We start from the raw sequence: 17,210 nt of genomic DNA, 5'->3' as shown, positions 1-17,210 counted from the left end.
GGATTTCTGTGGGAAGAGCCGTGTCCACGCAAACCACTGGATCCGTCTGGGCCCAACTTCCTCTTCCACAGAATTGGGGCTTGCAGCGCTCTTGCCCCCAAGCTTGGTGAGGACAAACCGAGACGGTGCTTGGAACGGAGGAGGCGCCCGTCCAGACAGATCTCCCTAGGAGTGCTGGGCAGGAAGCGTGCTTACCGAGCACCTGCTCGACTGGGCACGTGGTTTTGAACATCAGAGACCAAGCACCTGCCTTCAGGGAGCTGCCCTTAAACAGGGGGACTCAGTGCAGCCCTGGGCCAGTGACACAACCTCTGTGAGCCGCGTCTCTCTCGTTAAAGCCGGGACATTCGTGCCTCTCTGGTAAATGTCAGGCCGTGTAGGCACCCTATGGTAATGTGTCCGGCTACAGGTGCGGCTCAGCGGGTGCTTGATAAATGCATGGGTCCTGGAGCCACCCAGGGCCTGACCCAGGAAGCCGTGGACCCAGCAAGTCCCCGGCTCCCACGCGGGGCCGTCTCTCCCCGCTGTGGCACCAGGACAGCAGATTCGGGTCTCAGGTCTTACCTCTCTTCTCAGTGGTGATGACGGTGGCCTCCAGCGGCTCCCCCCAGCCCTGCCTCGTCTTGGCCGACAGCCGAAAGATGTAGGCCGACTCTGGGGCCAGCTCCGTGGCCGTGAACTGCCTCACCGTGGCGCCCACCTCCACCGTGGTGAACGTGTTGGGGCTGCTGCTGGCCAGGCGGTAGGCGATCTGGTAGCCTGCGGGTGGGGCAGGAGGGACACCCGTCAGTCACGCAGGCTCGCGGGGACCCCGCTTTCCCGCCACCCCACCACCACCCTGCTTCGTCTCTCCCGCTTCCTTCCTCCTCGGCCAGCATCTGACAGGTAGATGTGGTGACACATGGAGACTCTGAGCGCTGGGCCCCATGACTCTCTTCCCCCTTCTGCCCTCCGCCACCCGCCCCTCCCCTCGCAGGGCCAAGGGCCGTGCCTCCTAGAAAGGTCTTTCAAAGGCGCCCTTCTCACATCAGTGACTCGTCACCCTCCCTGCCGCCCGCCCCTCCTCTGTGCCTCCCGCCCCAGGAAGTGCCAGCACCCCACCCCTGGGCTAGGGGCTCCACCGCACAGAACTCTCCGGGCTTCAGCGCCTCTGAACGTCTCCTAAAGTTCCCGGTTATCAAGGGATTGTGGTCGCTCTGATGTTATTAATGATCACACCTCCCAACCAGGCTGCGCCGGGACTGCCTCCACACGTCTGAAGTGGCCACCTGTCGGACCCGGCTGGGGACCCGGCGCGCCCCGCCTTCTCTCGGGCACCGACAGCCGTGCATCCGTCTGCACTGGCGAAAACCAGAACTGGTGGGCGGGGCGTGGTGGCATCCACAGGGCAATGCCCTCCTGGCAGTGGGGGGGGGGGGCGGGCAGCCAGCAGAGCCGAACCCTGTGCCCGCCAGCCCTGCCTTCCCTGGCCTCCCGGGGGTGGCGCGGCCGCCAGCGACAAGGCCGCGGTACTAGCACAAGACTGCCTGCCTCTCCGCCAGAGACACCCTTCCGCCTTTGTCTTCCTTCTGGCACCTTCTTTGGCTCCACTGGAGACCGAGCTTACCGGCATCTTCCCGGTTCCTGCACTCGGTCTTCTGTGAAACCACACAAGGAGACACTCTCGGGCGGCCACATGTGGGGGGGGGGGGGACAACTCCGTGTGATCAGCCAGAGATGCCCCTAACATGAGGCCCCTGACCACGGCTGGCCACAATCGTCAGCACACACACTGGGGGACAGCACCCCCCCTGCCCTCTTCCCCCTGCCATTCACAGGCCTGGTATCTGCAGGGCCTGGAGAACTAGGGCCCCTGACTGGCTGTCATGGCTGCGGCTCTGCCTCCGATGGCTCCTTTTCCTCGCCGTGACAACCAGCTGTCCCCAGCTGCCCCGGTGGCCTCCGGGCTCTGGCCAGTGTGTTCTGCTAGACGCCTGTCCTTTCCCATTCAGTGACCGGCAACCCAGAGGGGCCGAGCCCCCCTTGTCCATGCCCTGCCCCCCCTTTCTCTCCCTCATACGGTGTAGGTGGGGAGCCTGGGGTTTGGGTGCCATGGGAGCCTGGTCCCTGTCCTTTTGAGTCTCCTAGGCACCTAGTATCCCGAGGGTGAGGGCACCGTGGTCACTGCAGCCCCCTCATGGGGCTCTCCTGCTGACCTCCTGGCAGCCTTGCCCCTCCGAGCCCTCGCGACGGCCACAACCGGTAGCCTTCGTACGTTCGCTGGGTCACGAAGCAGTACAGCTCAGACGGGGTAAGTGGTCCGCCTGAGGTCACACAGCAAGTGACCAGAGTGGGTGGGACTGGAGCCCTGAATCTGTCTGACTCAGCCCACGCTTTCCACTGAGTCACGTACTGTTCCTGTGAATAGAAAAGCTCCACCCCAACCTTCCAGCAAAGGGAGAGCGTCCCCTTGCCAAATCCTGGCTACTCGAGACCGCGCGTCCCGAGCGCCGGCAACACATGAGCGTGTCTCCAAGGGAAAACAGCGTGCCGCGGCGTGACGAGCACGTGCTCTGGGAGCGCACCTGCCTGGGCTGTGGTCCAGGCCCTGGGAAGTCTGTGCTGTGCGACTGCGAACCAGTACGGTGCCCCCTCTGGATCTCAGTCTGTTAGGCGACGTGGGGCGGGGCGGGGGTGGGTGGGTGCTGTCCAGGTTGCCCTTTGGTGCATGCTGCATACTGAGCCGGGCACAGAGTAGGCACCGAGCGTGGCCCCTCCGTTATCCAACGGCCCCTGCTTCCTGGGCCGGGACTGTGCATCTAGGGCCTGCGTCTCTGGCTTGCTGCCTTGTGGCTGGAACTCGTCCTCTTGTCTTAGAATTAACATTCATCTAGGAAAACTCTGAGCGTTAAGCTGCCCTTTTTTTTTTTTTTTTTTAAACGAAGGCATTAAAATGTTATATTGAAACATTTTGTCATTACTCTTCGGGTTGTATTATACTCAACACGGCTCGCGAATAACACAGGAGTGCAAGGAAGCACTTTCGAGACAGTCACCTCCCACCCAGGCCCCAGCTGGCAGGTCCCCTCTGCTGGCGCCTCGTGTGTCTTTCCGGTGAGAATCTGAGAGCACGGAGACACGAGCCCTGCCTTGCTAACGAGAGCGCACGCGGTAGTGCAGGGCGCATCCGGGCTCGCACCCGGCCTTCCTCGGTGGCACCTCTGTGGTTGGCATGTGCTCTGTCAGAGGTCTGGTCCTTCCAAGGTTTTCTCGTCTGTTTGTGGTTCTTCTAATATGCATGCCTGAAGGTCACGATTTCCACAAGGTCAGTCCCTGGTTCTCCCTAGACTCACGGACCCCACGGACGGTGGTGAGGTCAGCACACCTTCCCCTCTGGCCTGTGGGCCACGCGACGTCTCTTAGTTACGGTACCGCTTTTGTTTCTCTTCTGGTCTTGACCCTCACCCACTGCTATGAAAGTTATGTAAATCGAGGCTCTTACCGCACCTCTAACCTCGGTATGTCCCCCTCTGGCTTTTATGAGTCGCGTTCTCATTTTTATCTTGTCGGGATTTGCAGTGGAACTACGGGTGAACAGCAAATTTAAAGCGGCACGCAGGGTAGATCAAAGCTCGGGAGGAAACCAGGCGCCGTTCCAAGGCAGTGCTGCCCGCGCGGGGACACGCTCCGTGTACACAGGCTGATGTGAACCTCGCATGAGACCGGGGTCAGCCAGGGGCCTTGGTGACGACCCTTTCTTTCCACGTGACCACTGGAGGAGAGTGTGCACCCAGCACAAAAAGCACCTGACCGATGTCATTAACGCACGCGTATTCCTAAACTAGAGAGAGAAACTAAGGAAAGAAGGGTATCTTCCAAAGACAGACTGAGCTCGACAGTGAAGCACAGAGGCCAGTCTGGCAGCCACAGACATTGCGCATAAGCACACGATCAAACATGATGTTTTCAGAACCTCCAATATCCCTGCTGGTGATGAAGAGCCACCAGCCTTCCTCGAAGAAACAGAAAGTAACTCTGCGTTAAAAGCAGGCTTGGGCCCTGTCCAGGTACGCACTGGATTTCTGTGTAGGATGAGCTGGACAGCTTTTGTGTTGACGGCGTGAGAACACAGGCCTGCACCTGAGAGAGTAAGGAGTGGACATGACCCCCTCGCACACGCTCTCCCAGCGTCCGTATCCAGAGCGGGCAGACAACTGGCCACGGACGCACACGTCTTGGGAGACTCCCGAGGCGGCCCGGAGCCCAAGGCTGCCCTCAGCCGCAGCAGCGGCCTTCACTCTGCACGTGACATCTCGGATGTCCGGAGGTCCCGAGCCAGGCTTCAACCCCAACACGACTCCCGGCTCCTCATTTTCAGCCGCTGGAGCAGAGCAGCACAGGTCACCCCCAAGATGCCGTTTCCGCATACTGATTACTTTGGGTTAAAGTTACCCAGGAATAGCCAGTGCGGGAAGGACACTGTGACCCTCCTCTCTCCCCCTGAGAGCAGGAAAGAAGTCTCCCACGGGGAAGGTGCCCTCCCCACAGCAGGAGGAAGAGAGGCCCCTTATCCCGGACGCGGGCAGTCTAGGGCCTAGATGGCTGCATGAATAATTCTTGTTACTTCTTCACTAATTACTATAGCTCAAGCCCAAACCCTGTGGTCTTGTCAATTCTTCACAAATTTATTGTTTCTTTGTCTCAAAGGCATTAAAAACTGCCGCTACGGTCACATTTGAGCCTCTGATCTTTGGGGCTCATACACATATAAAATTAAATTCTCCTGTTTCATCTGTCTTTTTAAAGAATGTTTTAATGTTTTATTTGATAATTTTGAGACAGACAGAGACAGAGCACAAGCAGGGGTGGGGCAGAGAGAGAGAGAGGGAGACATAGAACCCGAGGCAGGCTCCAGGCTCTAAGCTGTCCGCACAGAGCCCGACGTGGGGCTTGAACTCACAGACTGTGAGATCATGACCCGAGTCGAAGTCAGATGCTCAACTGACGGAGCCTCCCAGGGGCCCCTCCTGTTCATCTTTCTTATGTCAATTTAATCCTTGGACCAGCTGTAGAGCCCAGAAGGGAAGAAGGGAGAAGTCTTCGCCCCTACACTATGAATAAAGAAAACAATTAGCCCCCACTTACTAGGGCCAGTGCATTTCAGGCACAGGACACGTGTCACATCACAGCGGTCAGTGTTACCCCCGGGGGCAGGGAGGGGGCACAGGAGCAGAGGACGGAGCTGGGCCTTCAGCGTTAGAGCCACATTCTGCCTGGGAGGCCCTGCTGTTTCTCCTAGCTCCCTGCTCTAAAATGGTATAATTCTGGTGACTGGAAGAAAACAGAGACGAATGGAAAACAATCTGGTCACTCTACATGTCACCTGCAAGGTGACTGTGACAATCTGGTCACCTGCAAGGTGACTGTGAGGGACCGGGGGAAACCGCAAGGCGTTCTGGACAGCGAGAGGCTGACCCCCGTGCCCGGGCAGGGGGGAGGTGATGCCAGCAGAGCAGAGAGGCAGAGACTTCCAGGGCCACGGCTCCTCCAGAGAGGAAGAGTTGTTTCAGAAAGCAACCAGAAAAACCGGGGTTGTGTGCAAAAGCCCTGAGGTGTCTGCGTCGGGAACGAGGTCAGGGCGGTGCCTCAAGTCCCTGGCAGCAGGGCCCGGGGTCAGAGCGGCCGCGAGGTCCGGGGGGAGCGCGACAACCCACCGGGAGCCGCCCTGGCCCGGCTGCAGGCGGAGCCCCGAGGATGGGTAGAGCGTGCGACGGGATGGTCGGCAGGTGACACGAGGACCAGGACTCTCCGGATGTCAGGTTCCACGGGCGGCGGTGGGCACAGAGCTGGCTAAGCAGGGCAGATGCCAGAGGGACGCCTGGGGGCTCTGCGCACACAAGACACTGTCTATTCCAGGGGTGCCGCGGCTTGAGTCCTGAGAGGCCCGGTCGGCTCCAGCCTGGCCTGGAGCGAAGAGCTTTTTCGGGAGGCGAGCCCAGGAAACACGGGGAGCGGACGGCAAGCACGAGGAGGCAGTCGCCTTGCGGGTCCCCAAGGCTCTGCCTAATGGGAGGCGTGGAGAGGGCTGCTGCGTGGTCCTCCCGACTCCCAGCGGTCACGGGCTGAGGGCTGCTGGCGGGCAAGTCCCTCAGAGGCCCGGCCCCAGGGCAGAGGGTGCAGCCCGGCGGGGCCCCCGGCAGCTAAGGCCTGGGCTGCTGGCTGGCCGCGGGTGGGAGAGCCTGGGCTCTGAGGGCCGACCACGCCCAAGGCATCTGCGACAAGGCGACCCTGCTGCCCAGAGGTCACTGATCTCAGGGACTGCTTCTGGCCATCATCCTTCTATGCATAGGGACTTGAAACAGAACTGATTTTTCTCCAAATACAGGCTTTTTACTGGTGTCTCCTCGCCACATCCCGAAAGCCTCATTTCTTTTTTTCCTTTCAGAAACTCAAGCTTTAGTGGCTGCGTGATAGTCCCCCGTGTGGGCCGGCCGCTGGAGGCGCTACCAGGACTGACCGGGACGGGGTGTGTCCGTGGCGGGACCACCCTGGGCTCCTCTGCCGCTGAAGCACGGAGGCGACGATGCCCCCCTTCCCACCGCCATGGCGACGACTCTGGCGCATCGCGTGCGAACCGCAAGGCACAGCGTTGCCACCTGTGTGCAACTGCAGGACACGTGGGCTGGTCTGTCTGTCTGGGACCCAGCTCCTACCCAGAGCCACTGGGGAAAACCCCCAGCCCGCGGGTTACATCCGTCTTTTCCCGTTATTCGCCCTGAAGCTGGGCTCATGCCCTCTCGTCCCCGTTCTGTGGCCTGGTGAAGTGAAGACTGACACCTGTGTCTTACGCTGAAGTGTCCTGAAAACGTCCTAGACTCAAGGGACACTAGAAGAGAGGCTTCTGTGCAGAAACGGCGAGAGGAAGCGGCTGAGCATCCGTTCTTGCGTCGGCAAGTGCCGCGGGATGAGAGCTTCCGGTGGGAAAGGCTTGTTCTGTAATTACAGCTGCAGCAAGGTCACAAACATCAGTGTGCTGAGTGTCACCGTGCAAGGGCAGAAGGCTGCAGTGGGTGTGAGGAGAAGAACAGAGGAGCCCGATCAGTGGCAGGAGTGAAACGCGGCCCGAGCAAAGTCTGATTTTTAAAGTGCTGGGTGAAAAAGAGTACAGGCATCCAGAGGGGCAAGGCCAAGTACGAGCCACACTGATCCAAGGCTAAGATGAAAACCGCAGCGTGAGAGACGCCTGGGAGGTCTCTGATTATGCCCAGAAGGTGGAGAAAACAACGTGCATCTAGAAAATCACAGTCAGAAGAGGGCGTGTGCCTCACGCTCCAGACAAGTTCTAGAAGCATCAGCTGCGCGAGACGCAAGAGGAGGTTCTAAGATGCTGCTGTCGCTGGGAGCCTCCAGGGGGATCTCAGCCGCCTCGCTCGGAAGGGGGACTGCAGGCTGACACCCGGAGCCCCCTGCGGGACTTGCGTGTCACGTGGCTGGTGGTCACAGGCTTCCCGGGCAAGTGAAAGGGACCAGTCTGAGAGTCGCCTGCTCAGTGACACATCCCTGGGCCCCGGGAGGCACCCTGCCCAGAGGCCGTGTGGCTTGTTGGTTTTACGGCTTATCCGTGAGGGCTGGGGGCAGACAAATGCAGCCGTGGATCAAAACTATGTATTTGCAAACATGGATTATGCTCACTGGCGCTCCTCTCAGCAGAGCCCTCGCACACCCTTCTGTACTAAGCTGAAGGTAAATGTTAGGCCCTCGGTCGGCAGGTGGAGGTGGGGGAGGGCGCCGGGGTGCCTGGTGGGGGGTGGGCAGACCCCGTGGGTTTAAAGAGCACATGCGTCACGTTGGCTTCATGGCATTTAAGGGAGCGCGGAGCAAGCGAGGGAGGGTGGCCGTGCCCAGGGTGGCTCTCGCCGCATCCCCCGAAGGCAGGCTCTAAATGCTAAAAGCTCTCCATGGTAAAATATTTACGCAAATAAGCAAGCGTCTTTCCCTGTAGGCGCCCGGTGGTGTTTCGTGCCGTTAATCTTTTTTGGAAATGCAAGAACACGTTTTGCTACAGATTACAAGAGCGCGGGCTGCCGAGGAGGCTCTGTAGTCGGAGGGCCGCGCCACCCGAGCGTGAGCATTGATTCAAGGTCTCTGGGAGCCAGGCCTGCAGAAAGCCGGTTCCCTTTCTCTCCGTTCAACACCAAGCCGGACCTTTACCAACTGTTTTCTCATCTTCCCCACAGCACCTGCAAGTCGGTGCGCTAGCTGTAATGATATCCAGGTGACGGGTTGCCCAGACAACATTTGTTACCGTTCAGCTGAAGGCCATTCCGACGGAAGAGGCTCGAATGGGGTGTTTTTCTGCACGAAGGGGAGACGAGGCATCGCCTGGCCGTTCGTCCGCTTTGCCGCGGTTGGGATGCTCAAAGCATTTAAACACGACCCTCTCCTTACCTGGACTTTGGTGACCGTTAGTGACCCCCAGGACCTCGGGGTCACAATGCCGACTTCTGAATGTACTTTAGGAACACCGTATAGCCTGACTCCAACCTGCCTTTCCTGATTCTTCTCCCTGTCTTGTCAGCACGAGACCTCTGCTCCCCCGACCAGGGCAGAGGAGAGGAATGATGCGCCTCCCGCTGGCGAGCACCAGGTAGATGCTGGTGCTGGGGGATGGCTTGGGTGACTGGAAGACACCCTCTGGTCCAGGAGACATGATGAAATACCGAACAGCCACGCTTTCGAGCTGACGTTCGTCGGGTGTTTACTACATGGCAGGCGCTGTCCTAAGTTCTTCACGCACAACTCACTCAACGCTAACGAGGGTGAGTGCTATTCCCATTTGAGGGATGGGGGAACTGAGGCACAGACAGGCTCAGGAACGTGTGCAAGCTTACCCACGCTGCCCTTCGGCCTGTCCGGAGCACAGTGCTTACAACACAGGGGAGAGTAAAGCAAGCAGCCTGTGATCCCCGAGTTTATGGCACAGACCACAGCCGGCTGGGGATGCAGGGGAGGGTGAGTCACGCCCGCCTGGGGCTGTCTGAGAAGCTTCCTGAAAACAGTTGGCTGAGTCAGATCCCGAGAGACTCGTGTTGGCTCGTGTTGCTGTTCGGCCTTTCCTCTCGCTGGGTCTTGCCCTCTGCGGCCTGAAGAGGCCGAGCCCCGTCAACCCTCCCACGTGTCCCAGTCCTGCCACCACGTCCCCGGTGGACACGGGGACCAGGGAGCGCTTCCTGAGCACATTTCACAGGACACGCCTGCAAGTCCTGGTTGGGAGGAGTCCTGCCACTCGGAGTGAGGGACAGATGGAGAGACAGCAGCCCTGGGGAGGGCCAGGTGAACGCCGACTCCAGCCTGCGGGGCCACGTGACAGCACCGGCTTCACCCACCACGGAAACGGCAGATGACTGGAAGATGCACACGTTTGCGGTCCGTGAACGTCCCTGTGCCCAAAGTTAAAAGAGCAAGTGTGTGGCAGATAATATTGTCAACGATTGTGCTGGCTGGTATTTACTGGGTTAAGTTGTCTGACCCCGTGTCGTGGCACTAACACAGCAGGGCCAGGCCTCCGAGCCAGACCGGACTTCAGGGTCTGGGCTTTCACTCGGCCATTTGGTACTTCGATGCGGCCAAAGTGTCAGGCACAGAAAAGCCGTGAGGAGAGGGTTAATCCCCAAGAGAAAAATGGTCAAAGGGGGTGTTAGGGGCTGCATGGCAATCCCCCCAAATTCTTAGGTTACAGTTCTAACCCTGAGCACCTCCAACGTGACTGTATTTGAGGACAGGGTCTTTATTTTATTTTATTTTTGAGGACAAGGTCTTTAAAGAGAGGATTAAGGTAAAATGAGGTCACTAGGGTGGGCCCTGATCTGGAGTGACAGGTGCCTCTACAAGAAGGGGTCAGGCGGATGACGAGGTGAGGACACCAGGAGGAGACGCTGTCTGCACGCCCAGGAGAGAGGCCCCAGGACCCGCTGGCCCTGCCCAATGCCTGGGTCTCTCACTTCCAGCCCCCAGAGTTGACAGAAAATAGATTTCTGTTGTTCTGTGGCTCTCTATGGGAGCCCCAGCAAACTAGTACAGAACATAAGCTGGGAATTCCCAAAAGGAATAAAAAAAAAACAAAAACCTGATGGCTAATAAACTGTGAAAATGACCCCCATATAAATTTTACATTTTAGCTATTAAACTGGCCAATATATAGAAACGTTAATGTAGATGTTGGTGAGGGTGGAGTGACACGGGAGCCTGTGTGAGGGGCACTGATGAATGGTGCTTCTGGACGGAGAGTGTGAAGTACAGATGAAGAACCTTAGAGATGTTCTAGCACCTTCTCCAGGTCATTCTGCTTGTGGCCTGTACCCTCGGAGATCATTGGAAACGCTGTGGAAATTGACCTCTAAAGATGTCACTTGCACCTATTATTTACGATTGCTCAATTTGGGAGAAGGTCCGTGTTTTTAAAAGTTTCAATTGCAACGTATCTGCACGTAAACATTACGTCATCTGAACGAGCGTGTTCTCGCTGCAGACCCCCCAACAGTACTGGAGTATATAGTGTCTGCTTCCGGCAGTGTGGTCAACCTGATGTCCCGAAAAACCTTCCTGCGAGGACAGATTGATAAACACGACGTCAAGAAAAGAAAACCTTCTAAGTGCGTGGCTGAACCAGCAAGCGAGAAGGAGAAATTACAGAGATGGAAAAGGAAACGCCCAGACCCGCAAGGATGGGCACGCACATCTGGCGTTGAGGAAGCCATTGGGGAAACCCAACGTAAAACCATGACAAGCCACCACGTGAAGTCTTCCAGAATGGCAAAACATTTAGACTCTGAGGCTGTCGAGCGTTGGTACGGATGTGTATGGAGGTGGGGGTGCTGGTGGGGGTACAAACTGGTGTCACTACCTAGAAGAATGGTCTGGCGTCATGGGCATCACCGTGCAGAGCTTGGAAGGTGCAAACTCTGTGGCCCAAAGAGGCCGTTCCCGGGGGGTGCCCCGGGGAACACTCCCGCGCACGCGCCAGGAGGGGAGCACCAGGCACCCGTGTGTTGCAGACATGCTGGGGGCACTGCGACCGTCCCGGCCGGGGGATGGCCGGGCAAGCTGCTGTGCGCGCACGTGGACAGCCAGTGTATTTGTGACGTGGGAAGAAGAGGCCAAGGTTGCAGAAAAACCTGTCATTGGAGTTTGTATGAAATCTAAAGACATGCAGAACTAGTATTAGATTTTTAGGCTTAACTTCAGCTCTGGGGAAATCACGTGGGAAACCACCGGGGAGATAAACACAAAATCCCAGAGGGGGCCTGGCAGGCTTGCCATCTCACACTGGGCAGCAGGTATGCGTGTTAGTTTACTGCCGTCACGACGTAAACGCGCTAGAACAAAGAGGTTCCTGTGTAAGCGTGAACTATTTCATAATAAAAATATCAGAACAGCGACCAGAAGAAACAAAGATACTCACATTGTTTTGGGGTGGTGGAATTGTGGGTGATTCTCATTTCTTCCTGTTCCTTTTTAAAATTTTTTTTTTTTAAAGTTTATAGGGAATGTGCCATTTTTGTTTTCAAGTTGTCCTTTTTTGCCATGAATATTTCAAGCATACAGAAAATACTGGAAATGCTATAGAGCGGACACTCATATATTCATCACACCAACTGAACACATATTGAGATTCTTGCCAAATTGGACTGTTTGTTTTCATATTAGACGGGAGATGAGACAGAAAGAGTTGAAGCCGTCCGGCGGCCCTACTGGATGTTCTTCCTCAGCGTAACCCCCGTCGCAGCTCAGGGTATGTTCCTGCCCACGTGTTCACACCTTCCTGTACGCGTGTACCCGTAAATGACGGAAAATAACGTTTACACAGTTTCGGAAGGTGCAGGAATGTTCTCAGGCTGCACATATCCTCCCGCGACTTCTTTTTTCCCTGAACAAATGTTTCTGAGACTCACTTGTATTGACTTGTGTACTTTCGTTCATCATTTTAACTGCTACCGTGTTTTCTGCTGGGTGAATATCCCAAAATATACCTTTTTATGGTCTTACTGATGGACACTCAGGTGTCTGGTTCTTGGTTTCCCCTGTTATTCAAAGCGATATTCAAAGCCAGGAGTGTCCCCGACCGTTTTTCCTTGGGTCCCGGTATGAGACGTCCTCCAGGGTTTAAGCGCTGACGGGCTCCCGGGAGGTAGAGCGCAGATGTGTTCACCTCGCCAAGACGTTCCCAGATTCTTCTCCGGAGAGGCTGTGCCGGTTCACATTCCAAACAATTGCACATGAGTGTGTCTGCTTCCCCACATCTCTGCCTCGCCTGGGTGGTACCACACTTTCTATGGCTCTCCATCTGAATAATGTAAGATTCTATTCCATCATGGTCTGAATTCTCATTTTCCAAGTGCTCTTTCAATCAAAGGAACAGATGTTAGAGAGACCCTTAAAAATAAGTGACAAGATTTTACTTTTGGATGGCGAGACTCATGTGATTGTGGTCGGTGCAGGAAGGCAGGGACGGGCGTGGAGAGAACGTGCAGGTACAGGTGACATCGAATGTGATGGTAAAGGCAGAGAAGGGGCAGGGGTCTTCCCTGGCAGAGGACCAGTAAGCACAGGGGGCTGGTGCTGGCAGAGGCCAGAACCTCCCCAAAGAGGAGCCCGGATGAGCAGTTCAAAGCCACGGCTACAAAATCAGAGCGCGTGTCTGTCTGCGCTAAGAGAGAAACACACATGAAACGTTTACTGGCCTCCCCTCCATCTCCCGTGGGGTCCTCCTGTCAGAATGATTCTTATCAGTCCACGATGGCTACAGTGAGTGCGGAGGTAGGCGCAGAATTAGCACCAGCCTTGGGACTGGAGCACGGGCGGAGGGCAAAGCCGAGGGGGGCTGCCAGGCCCAGGGCTGTGGGGCCTCCCTCCCCCAGCAGGCAGGGGAGGCTCTGCTTCTTGGAGACTCCGGGTACTGTGACAGGTTGGAATTCACACTTTGTGCTCCAGACATGTTTCCTGTCTCACAGCAGGCTGGGGACGTCCCCTGGGTAATCGGATACGCTCCATCCGGAAGAGGCAGCAGTCTGGGCCCTGTGTGGAGGGCTCCAGAAAGCCTCTGCCGTAGCCTACGCCCTGCACACCACCCTCCGCCCCAGGTCTGGAGCTCCAGGCGCAGGGCCCAACAGGTGTCTGAGATCCCGTCTCGTCTGGACAAGATCCGAAACACATACTTCAACAGGGGCTTCTTCGTCTGCTCATTGTGATTTGAGTAGCAAGAACCTATAGTTCCCAAGGTCACCCAATTCAGAAATACCGTGCTCATAGCAAGACGCCCCATCTAGTGACTCCAGGCACTGCCCAAGGAAGAGTCAGACCGAGGAGGGCCACAGCCTTTGTGCAGGCGACTGAGGTATGCCCCAGGTCCCGTCTCCATGAAACAAGAACTCAATAAATATCTGCCTCTCCCTTTAGTTATTACCTAAAAGACAAATCTGATTATGTCACTTTGCTGCTCCCAAGTCCTTGGGTGACTCCCTACTGGCCTCAGCACACATGAAAAAAAAAAGTTTTTAATGAAGCGAACCCTTCTTTGAACCAAATCTTAGAATCCTAATGTCAGAAGCAGATAGACGTGGTGAATTTTGCTACCTGTCTGTAAGCTCAGGTTTCTGATCTGAACACCCAGCACAGAAACTGACACATTTGGGGGTCTGCTCCACGTTGGGATTAGGGACGCACCCAATCAGAGGGCTGGCCCGGGTCTGGAGAACATACTGTGCCTTTCAATGCCTGATTTCACGCATCAAGGCCTAGGAGCACCCCTGCCTGGTGCAGCCGGCCATCCCCAGCAGTCCCCGGCCCGGCCCACATCTCCAGGCCTGGGTCTGTCTACGCAACCAGAGGCACAAGACATTCCGTCTGGCTGAGTGGATGACCCTCTTCCCTTCCTCCAGGGCTCCGGAAGCCACTTCTTTGCAAGATCCAGTTCCAAAGCGGCCTTCCGTCCACCGAGAGCCCCTCGCCCCGGGAAGACGTGCTTTGGGGCATTTCTCGAATCTGTGTCCCATCACCTATCATGTTGCACTGCATTTGGGCCCCTCCCCGGTGCTGCCCTGGGCACCTCACATCTTGAGGATGGGCGTATCTTATTCACTCCTTACTGCCCACCACGGACACGACGCCAGGCATACAGGAGGCCCTTAATTCGTCATGGCGAGAACGTGAATAAATAAAGGGACTGATGATTTTTTTAAAAATACAACTTGTGGGGCGCCTGGGTGGCGCAGTCGGTTAAGCGTCCGACTTCAGCCAGGTCACGATCTCGCGGTCCGTGAGTTCGAGCCCCGCGTCGGGCTCTGGGCTGATGGCTCGGAGCCTGGAGCCTGTTTCCGATTCTGTGTCTCCCTCTCTCTCTGCCCCTCCCCCGTTCATGCTCTGTCTCTCTCTGTCCCAAAAATAAATTAAAAACGTTGAAAAAAAAATTTTAAAAATACAACTTGCTGCCTTGGGGGAACAAGGAAAAATTAAGGCTTTTCATCAATGTTATCAGAGTTGCCCTGCTAAAAGTTAAAAGCAAACAAATTTCCGGGGGATGAGGGCACACACAATTCACTCCGGAAACTTATTCAAAGGATTAGGCGCAAGCCCTGCAGCAGGGGATGTTTCCTGGAACTTGGGAGCAAAGGCCAGGCCTCTGGCTCCCGTGAAAAATGAGCCTGTTGTATCCCAAACACACATGGAAACAGCCTCGTGGCTTCGGAGCTGAAGGAAAGGCCAATTACACACGGTACCATTGTGAACCGCGAACGAAAGGAAGAGGTTCTGGGTGAACAACGTGGAAATTCCCACCTGCGAGGAAACCTCAGCGCTCAGCTCACAGAGCAGCCGAGGGTCCCACGTTTCTCAGCGCGGAAAACGCGCAGCCACGGCGGGCAGGACTTTGTCTTTTCCCCCCAACCTCTTTGATGTGTAAAAAAACCAGATGAAATCAATCCAACTGCTGTTTCCCTCCGAGCTACGACCTGGTACGTCGCGGCCGCTCCCTCACCCAGGATGATGCCGTTGGGCTCCTCCGGCGGCTGCCACACGATCCGCACGGACGTGAGTCTCACTTCAGGAAACACGAGCCTCACGGGTGGGCCTGGGGCTGGAGGGAAGAAGGGAGACCGTGAGCCAGGTGCCGCTACGGTGCTACGTGGGTACGTGGCGAGGTTGTGCGCGACTCTGTGGGCCAGCACGGCGGCTCTGATCACGGACGGGACGCTCTGAGTCTACGACTGACTTTTGCAAACCAGCTCGCTCTGCGTGGCCCCCTCATGGTTCTGAGAAAACAGCTCATTTTGAATCCAGCTCATCTGCTTTCCAAGTTCCGGAAGAAGTGGTCACAAACCGTGCTGGGCGTCCCCTGAGCGTAAGACCTGCTCCCAGCAGGTCAAGCTGAGGGTCGAGGTTTTGCCAGTCTGGCCCGAATCCGGTCTGGGGCTCGACACCCGCTAGCAGGGGCTGGATAAACCAGGTGGCCTCAAGTTCCTCCCAACTGACAAAGTAACGTGTTGACAAACACTGATTTTTCTCTTACGCACACCACCCCCTCCTGCACCGTCCTAGAAAACGAAGACTTGAGGCTCACAAGCGCATGTAATTCTTCGGTGCATCATGACTGTGGCGCCGTTTAGTAACAGGGTCATAGCCCGCGTAAGATACATTTACTTAAACGGAGAGGCGAGGGTGTGCATGGCCTGTACCAGAACTTCTGGTTGGAACTTAACGGATTGATTCCCAGGTAAGAGGCCACGGGCACAGAACTGTCGATACAACAGGATGATGTGTGTTACAGTCACGCGGGGCTGTGGGGTTCTGCCTCTGGCTATAAAGCTGAGAAGAGCATTTAAGATTTGAAACCTGTGTTCAAAAATTTTTTTTATTGTTTATTTTTGAGAGAGAGAGAGAGAGAGAGACAGTGGGGGAGGGGCAGAGAGAGAGGGGGACACAGAATCCGAACAGGCTCCAGGCTGCGAGCTGTCAGCACAGGGCCCGACGCGGGGCTCGAACTTATTAGCTGAGCCGAAGTCGGACGCTTGACCGAATGCGCTACCCAGGCGTCCCTAAACTTGTGTTTAAATAAACCTGTGTTTGGGAACACCTGGGCAGCTCAGTCGGTTAAGAATCCGACCCTTGATTTGGGCTCAGGTCATGATCTCACAGTTTGGGGGTTCGATCTCTGCATCGGGCTCTGTGCCAACAGCTCAGCCTGGAGCCTGCTTGGGATTCTCTCTCTGTCTCTCTCTGCCCCGCCCCAGCTTGTGCTTCCCCTCTCTCTCTCTCTCAAAATAAATAAATAAGCTTAAAAAACATTAAAAAAAATGAACCTATGTTTGGCAAAATAAACATAAGAAGGAGGCTAAGGGCTCACACGCCAGGGCCAATTCATACATATGCAAATTCTGACGTCAGCCTTGGTGGCACGGACCCCCTGTGCTGTCCCCAAGGCAGGTCACATAGATCACGCTGAAATGAGGGGGTAGAAAACATGCTTAAATTCCGACTCTGAGAGAAGGAGAATCATTCCTTGACTTCCAACCTATACTCTCGCAAGCAGCACCTGTAACTGACCGAGTTGTGAGGCCCATCTTCTCACATGCCCCTTTTACTTTTCGTCTCTGTGACTCGGGACGCCCTGGCTTCTCCGGTCACGCCCCAGCCCCCCAAGACTCCGCGTCCAGGATGGGATGAGCATGACAGTGAGCCGAGCTCCTTCCTGTCGTCAGCTGAAGCCCGATGCCCGCCCTGTCCCCCTGCAGGACAGGAGGCCTCCGGCTCAGCAGCCCGAGCGCCGTGGGGGCTCATTTAATGACTTCAGCAGACATGTGTATGAAAACCTACAGCTGGTCCAATTCCGTGAGAAGCTTCTGATCCCTGAGGTGAGTTTGGGGGGGGGGGGGAGGAGATTGGTGTTTTCCCCCAGAACACCCTCCCCCGCCGAACATTTGCCACAGTCAGCTTAACAATAAAAATGTAAAAGAGATAACCTTTAAGTGTTTGACATCTGCAAAGTGGAAAACCATATTTACTGATGATTTAGACTTCCATAAAAACAGAGCCGTCAAGAAGCGCGTGCTGTTCCCGCCTGGAGGCAGGCGTGCCGCCCCCCCCCCGGGCCCCCCCCCCCCCCGGAGCCGGGGAGGGGCTCGACCCAGAAATGTCTGACAGCCTCTTGGCACGCCACACAGGGTCTCCTGGAGCTGGGG

General features: G+C 56.3%; 1 protein-coding gene across 1 annotated transcript in view; it reads right to left on the bottom strand.

Moving 5' to 3' along the window:
* SDK1 (sidekick cell adhesion molecule 1) overlaps window positions 1-17,210 on the bottom strand; it is a 530,100-nt gene that overhangs the window by 85,236 nt on the left and 427,654 nt on the right. The window contains exons 27-28 of the mRNA XM_040455762.1: window positions 15,011-15,109; window positions 565-759 (exon numbers count right to left, since the gene is read on the bottom strand). Coding sequence (XP_040311696.1) covers window positions 565-759; window positions 15,011-15,109 — 294 coding nt within the window. The remainder of the gene's footprint in view (window positions 1-564; window positions 760-15,010; window positions 15,110-17,210) is intronic.

The sequence above is a fragment of the Herpailurus yagouaroundi genome, unplaced genomic scaffold (genome assembly GCF_014898765.1).
Source record: "Herpailurus yagouaroundi ecotype Mexico unplaced genomic scaffold, PumYag 216, whole genome shotgun sequence".
Classification (NCBI taxonomy): domain Eukaryota; kingdom Metazoa; phylum Chordata; class Mammalia; order Carnivora; family Felidae; genus Herpailurus; species Herpailurus yagouaroundi.
This window is presented reverse-complemented; position numbering and strand designations above follow the sequence as displayed.